Raw genomic sequence first — 7,500 nt, forward strand, 5'->3', positions numbered from 1 at the left:
GGTTACACATCGATTCATAAGGTGGCATATATTTTATTGGCAGGATGTATAGGGAATGAGATTAGCGGAAGAGTAGTGTCCCTTGCTTGGACATCACCGGCGGAGAAGTTATTTGTAAACAAACCAACTAAAAGTCAAGCGCTTCAAATACAAAATTTATTATTCATATTTCATTACAAAAATGCATATCATAATCAACGTAGATCTTTTCTTTAGTTTTCTCCATTATGAAATGTTAACAAAATATGATATAGACTACAAATTAAAAATAAAAGATGTTGATAAATAATACAATACGATGAGACAACACTTCCTAAACTTACTGAACTTCCCGCTAATGATAAATACTAATAATGGCGATAGCGTCTGTCGGTTGTCAAGACGCGATTCCAACAAAGGGACGCTACTCTTAAATCTGTTTTGAAATCTCATTCCCTATAGGCTCATTCTTAGGATTACCCGTCGTAAAAGAGCGAGGATGGTTGATTTGTATTGACGACCAGTATATATTTAGACTAGAAAATTAGATACCATCACTCTGAAAGCAGAAGTTCACTTGACAAGGGATGTATCCAGTCCTATGGAAGAGTGGTTATACACTCCCAATGAGATTGGAATGCATTTTTTTTTAAATCACACTTTTTCCCCTTTTCTTCAGAGCTCTCAAGCTCATGAAGCCCGAGTAAATACAAAATTTAAATAATTTAAACTTATAGAAACAAAATGTTCTTTAATAAATTTAAATAGAAAGATTTATTATTGCCTTTTCTATGGATTAGCAAAATCCATGTCACCTGTTACGCGTCTTTTTTTGTAGAATCAATCTTTCAATGATGTACATGACTGCCTGTAGTCTGGAACTCATTCACACGTCTTTGCCTCATCAACAGGACTGCCAGATTTATGATTCAAAATATGTCAAATAAGGCACGGAAAATTGCAGAGTGCCAAGCTTTTCGAATAACATTTCATGATAAAATGCACATAAGAGTAGAAGTAAATCTTGATTTTTTTTAATCTTCCCGTACTGTGAATCGATAAGTTCAAATCGTCTTGCCAGTAAGGGTAAACATCTATAAATGCAAAATGCACCATGATTTGTCTAATAGATAGGCAGACATAAATTAATTCATATTCTTATTCTTTGCCCCTCTTTATGGCTGAAGGCCAATAAGATGCAGGAATGCTATGGTCTTCCCAAGCTAGTGCTGAGATCCATAGAGCTTTGAATTCATTGTAGTGCTCTCGGGTCAAATGGTTGCTGTTTGTACATTGTACTTTGTACAGTCCTGCAAAACATTTGAAAGACTACAAAAAGAAATGTCAAAAAGCTAACTCAATTTTTCAACGCCTTTTTAAAATGGATCATTTCTAATGCATATTAAAATCACAACCTTCTCAGTGCTCATTCCTCTCAATGCCAGTTTCACCAAATGATATGAAAGAAGAGCTGAAGAAAATGAAAAATTGGAAAGCTGCCGGTATAGATGGGATCTATCCAGATATGCTCACCCATCTTGGACCCCAAGCAATTGACTGATGAGCAAACACCTTCACAGACATCATGCTAATCCCTTCAACTTGGCTATGCAGCTGATTGGGTATTAGACACACAGTGAGGAACCTCAAAGCTAAAGGAATATTTAGACCAATGGTACTTGAAGCTAAACTCCACCCACAAAATATTTGTCTACAACATTCCATTTTGAACAAGAGACAAGCAACCAAAACCCTTAACATTTTAGTTGACGGAAATGTCCTGCCAGCGGACAAGAATCCAAAATATCTAAGTTTCACCCTCGATAGACAGCTTAACTACAAAAAAAACATATAGAAGGAATCGCAAAAAAAATTGCAAAAAGAAACTGTCTGCTTAGAAAATTAGCACTATCTGGAGAGCAACAAGTCCTGAGAACATCAGCATTAGCATTCTTATAGCGTCGGAGAATACTTTGCCGCTGTTTGGACAAGAAACCCCTAGACGAAAACTTTAGATATCAAACTCCGAGAGTCCATGCGCATAATAATTGGATGCCTCAAATCAACACCAACACATTGGCGCAATCGAACCACCAGAACTCAGGTGAGAAAAAGCAACCCACTAATTAGTCCACAAACTGAAAACCTCACCCTAAATATCCTTTAAAAACCGTCACAAACGAGGCGCCCAGAACACCACGACTCACAGACCTTTTACAATTCAGAACTCGAAAACTTCGATTTGGAGAAGACAGCCTAACGGAATATTGGACAAATAACATGCCCAAGGGAAATGGGATAATCCAACAGAACTAATACCAGGCTTCAGGAATGGCAATCGAAAATTGTGGGTTGCAACAAACCGACTACTGACAGGCTACGGCAGGACTGCTGCAAGCATGCATGATGGGGTCTGAGGGAGTCAGCCGACTGTCCCGACTGTCGGGGAATTCCAGAGACAGCAGACCACATTACCCTGTAGTCTTGTGACGAGATTGGCCGAAGGTTTTTTAGGCTGTTCTCAGCGGCGATGATAAATTTAAAGACTGACTTCCTGCGTGGATATGTAGCCATGCGCTACTGCTACTATTTCTGATGTCACATTGTTGGACTATTTTTATAACTACACTGAATCCTTTCTAGGTTCGATCCTCAGTCGAGGATTGATTTTTGGGATGGTTAATAAATTGTATTTTTCATTCTTGCTTTGTCTGTCAATGTATGAGCATACACAATGTGTCAGATCTTTATATTATCCTAGTGTCTGCTCGCTAATTTGTCACTTTGTGTTGCGATGGTATTCTTATCGATATCCATAGAGGCATAAAATCACCCCAACTTTCTGGTAACCTGTGTGCACATCTGACTGGTAATCAGGAGGTCTAAGGTTCGATCCCCTGTCGAGACAGACTGATTGTTGGGATGTTTTTTCTTGTATGTTTCCATCTTGCTTTGTCTGGCACTGTTTCATACACAACTTTTAGATATTTATCTAACACGAGTGCCTGCTCCATAATCTGTTAAAGCGGCTATTGTGACGAAACAGCACTGCAATATTTTAAAAATCATATATTTTCCCAAGTTTGTCTTGCTACTGGATATGCCATGCATGCTTCTTGTGACTGTCTTTTGTTGTAATAAAACAGCATGCATGCAAGAGCGCGCCACAGTATGAAAGGGGAAAAAGCAATTTATGGCACAACTATCTTGACCTAATGAGTAATAAACTAAAATGAGTACATCAGCTTCAGACAGAACAAAATACCAAACACGGAACGTTTCAGCGTCACAATCCTTCTTCGGCCAGGAACAAAATAACAATGAAATCACAAATACATTACTTAAAACTCATATCATATATTTCTCTACAATCGATCTTGGTTATAATTAATCTATTAATATTTTCATTGGATTTTATTTTGTTGTTGTTGTTGGCCCAAGAATGAGTTTGAGTCCAAAACGTTCCGTGTATGGTATTTTGTTCTTTTATGAAGCTGTCATATTTATTTTTGTTTATTACATTTTACAGTCCACGAAATTAGCAGCACTTTGACTTGACCTCACGAAGGATGTATGATCCTCAGTTTTGCAACCTAAAGGGCGCTTGTCGGACATCTCCTTGTAAAAATCTATTGTCCTTATACTAAGTATCATTTCATTACGTCATCAAGGTATGACAGTCTGCCTGTCCGCATTCTCGACAATGGCACTATACTGTGGGAGCCCACTATATTGATATCAACGTCCTGTGACATTGACATCACATACTTTCCCTTTGATTCTCAGGTGAATATTATAATAGTATTCATATTTAATAAACAGAGTAATTCTGATGATTTACCATATTAAAGCTATCTACTTATTTTTATCGAAATTGTTACAGTTACCAGAGTTGAATATCTTGATTAGATTCTTTTAAACACATTATGTCCAATTTGTTAATATTAACAGTTTTACATCCAAGACAAAACGTCTCAACTTGTAATAATTATACACCATCTTCTGTCAGAATATGAGATTTCTGAATATAAAAATACATATATTCGTGGATACTTTTTACTCAATGTTATCTTATGAAGAAAAAGAGGGTGCTTTCCAATACCGCGCATTAGTTTGTGTCCATGTTTTGTTTCCTTAAAAAAATTATGATAAATCATTTCTAAGATAACCGATAAAAGTGACATTTCCCTGTTAAAAATTATAATGAATAACTTTTAAGAAAAACAATAAAGTGAAAATCCATCAAGGTACAATATTTCATTTTATTTGAGACTTCCTTTTCAAAAATTATGTGCTATAGCTCTGAATAAATTTGTGACCAAACTCCGTAACTTTTTAACTCAAAACACCTCGTAAATTCAATGTATTTCTCAAGGGTCAATATAATTTACGTCATCGGTAAATATAAATTGTACCGTACCATATATATTCGTTTAACAATCTTCTTACCAGCCATTTTCAGAATTTACCCCGAAACTTAACTCTCTCCTACCCACAAATTAGATTTTTTTTCTTACTCAAACAAAAAAGCATCAAGTACATTTTATACATTATATTGTTCAGCAAAATGAATTCTACAACACAGTGTCAAGTTTTTAGAGCTATAAAAAAACATTTTCTTTAAATTGTGTTAGGTACAAAAGAAATTAGAATAAGTAAATTGTTTATTACATCGCATGAATGTGAAATTTTTCCTGCAGTTGATAAGGAGAGGGTTAATACAAATTTTACTTCTATATTTTCATTTCAAGACCTGTCAAATTGTCTTCGCCACTGCAGTATCGACATACTCTGAGATTGATATATCTATTGACACCAGTCATCCTGTATCTTTGGATGACTACTCAGAGAACGGTCAATGGGATTTAATAGAAACCAGCTCAACGGATCTTGGTAATGAAGGGTGGAAAAGCAAAATTGGATTCAATTTGGCAATCAAGAGACGGAGGACGTTTTACATCATGAACATCATTTTGCCGGTAATTTTCATTGGTTTTTATTACGACGTGTGACCGCTCAACTCATTCTAATATGAGACAGCGTGGCCAGATCTAATGATGGTCTTGAGCAAGTCACCCAGCCTTAGCTCACTTTGCGACGCAGAACTGCGGCTGACGCCTGGGTTATCCCAATCTTCCCTTGGCTTAACTCCTAAAGGGGTTAATAAAGGTTTTTTTTTTGTTTTTTTATTCTTTTATTTATTATGTTAGTTTACACCAGATACCGAAGTGTGAATGTCAAGCTAAAAGAGGAGGCGTCTTCCAGAACATGCAGAATTCCTATTTTAATCATCCAAGAGAAAATCGCAATGAAATATTACCATAAGTGTTATGGATAGCAAAATTTTACCTGCTAATTCCAAATTTTCCAGTAGAATAAAAATGTAGCATCAACTCATTTTCAATTTACATAAATATCACTCAACATGTTTTATCAATCACCTCCGCAAATGATAAGATATGTCATTTTAAAAAAGTTTTTGTCGTTGTTTGCTTGATTCTTTATTTGTTTTGTTTTTTTTCTTTGCTTTTTGTTTGTTTGTTTTTTGTTGTGGTTGTTTTGGGTTTCTTTTGTTTTTTGGTTTGTTTTTTTGTTGTTGTTGTTGTTGTTGTTGGCCTTTCAGAAATTGCACGTGACTCATGTAGTGGGTATTGTATAGTACAGATAATGAACTATATAACAAAATTGAGTTTAAAACCCAAATTATGAAAATCTTCTATCTTCCTGTTACTTCTCTACTCGTAGTAGTAGTAGTAGTAGTAGTAGTAGTAGTAGTAGTAGTAGTAGTAGTAGTAGTAGTAGTAGTAGCAGCAGCAGCAGTAGTAATAGTAGTAGTAGTAGTAGTAGTAGTAGTAGTAGTAGTAGTAGTAGTAGTAGTAGTATTGTAGTAGTAGTAGTAATAGTAGTAGTAGTAGTTGTTGTTGTTGTTGCTGTTGTCGAGGTTGTAGTAGTAAGGTAATGTAATTAAATTTATATAGCGCCATTATCTATGCTCAATGGTAATATGAAATAATAAGTAAACAAATTAATTAATATACACATACACATTTACACACACAAACACATCCACACCCACCCATCCACGCCCCCCCCCCAATATATATATATATATATATATATATATATATATATATATATACACATATCATATAATATAAATATATATAAATATATATATATATATATATATATATATATATATATATATATATATATATATAAACATATATATATATCAACGATTCATTTTCATAATAACTCAGTTTTGAGAGGCTTTTTAAAGGTATCAAAGGTCTGACAGTTCCTTGTATAAGTAGATAAAGAGCACACAACTGGAGCAGAAAAGGCAAAATATCTTTCAGAGAATTTAGTTTTAGGGATTTTTCTTTCAAATGACACTGAGCTAGAAGACCTGAGCTAGCGACTTAGAATATGGACAGTAAGAAGTCATTTTAAACAATCTGGAAGTGTTGTGAAGACATTTAAAGACATACTAGTTTATAATCAACTCTCCTCTCCACGGCAGCCAATGAAGGCATTCCAAAACGGGAGTTATATATGCTCATTCTTTTTTGTCTGGGTGACTAATCGTGCTGCCTTGTTTTGTAACAACAAATGAAATGTAGATTTTGACAGAGTGTTATTATATTATATTGTATATTCAGAAATTCATCAAAATTAAATCCAAGTTTTTTTACAATTAAAGATCTGGAAATGACAGTCACAAATCAAAGGTTCTTCCGTTAGAATGGCCTGTCCTTGTTTTCTAAGAACGATAAATTCATTTTTATCATCATTAGATTTTAGCTTGTTTTGGGTGATCCAGTGACGTGAGAGACGCAGTTAAAGAATTTTGTCTTGTTTGAAATTAAGTTGGAAGAAGAAATTGGGATATAGCTGTGTATCATCGGCGTAAAGATGGTGACTGATGCTGCTGGATTGAATGATGCTAGTAAGAGGTGTGGTGTAGACAGTGAACAGAAACTGACCCTTGGACGCGAAGAAGTGCAGTTTCGGTGCTGTGGCACGGTCTATAAGTGGACTGAAATGTATTGCGCAGATTGTTATTGATAAGATACTGTTGTTGTCGTTTGACAACAAGCCTCTCAATAAATAAACTTTGAAATAAAACTTTAATTTGATACAGATCTGTAGTTTTTTAATAAATCAAAATCAAGGTTTTTCTTTTAAAGCAAGGGTGTAATTATGGCCTCCTTCATACAATCTGGAAAGTCAGCGTGGTCCAGTGAGAAGTTCACGATTGATGTTATTGCTGGCACGTTGGTATAGGATCTAGAGTACAGTGTTTGTTTGGCGCCCTTTTAATTATTTCACTTATCTCTTCATTTGTTGCAGTGGAAAATTCAGATAAAAAAGAGTAAGTGTCATGTGACCTTGGGTGGCAGTTGTTATCCTCTTCAGTAGATCGACCTAGACCAGAACGAATTGTTAATATTTTATCTTCAAAAAGACTGTTGAACCTGCCAATTCATTTTCATCTGTGTGTTTTGGTAGTGGCGA

At 35.1% G+C, this 7,500-nt stretch overlaps 1 protein-coding gene across 1 annotated transcript in view; it reads left to right on the forward strand.

The window, feature by feature from the left end:
* LOC144971184 (acetylcholine receptor subunit delta-like) overlaps window positions 1–7,500 on the forward strand; it is an 18,320-nt gene that overhangs the window by 4,617 nt on the left and 6,203 nt on the right. Inside the window, exons 4-5 of the mRNA XM_078911672.1 lie at window positions 3,651–3,765; window positions 4,731–4,958. Coding sequence (XP_078767798.1) covers window positions 3,651–3,765; window positions 4,731–4,958 — 343 coding nt within the window. The remainder of the gene's footprint in view (window positions 1–3,650; window positions 3,766–4,730; window positions 4,959–7,500) is intronic.

The sequence above is a fragment of the Berghia stephanieae genome, chromosome 4 (genome assembly GCF_034508935.2).
Source record: "Berghia stephanieae isolate SIO BIC M18660-M18661 chromosome 4, UCSD_Bste_1.3, whole genome shotgun sequence".
Lineage (NCBI taxonomy): Eukaryota > Metazoa > Mollusca > Gastropoda > Nudibranchia > Aeolidiidae > Berghia > Berghia stephanieae.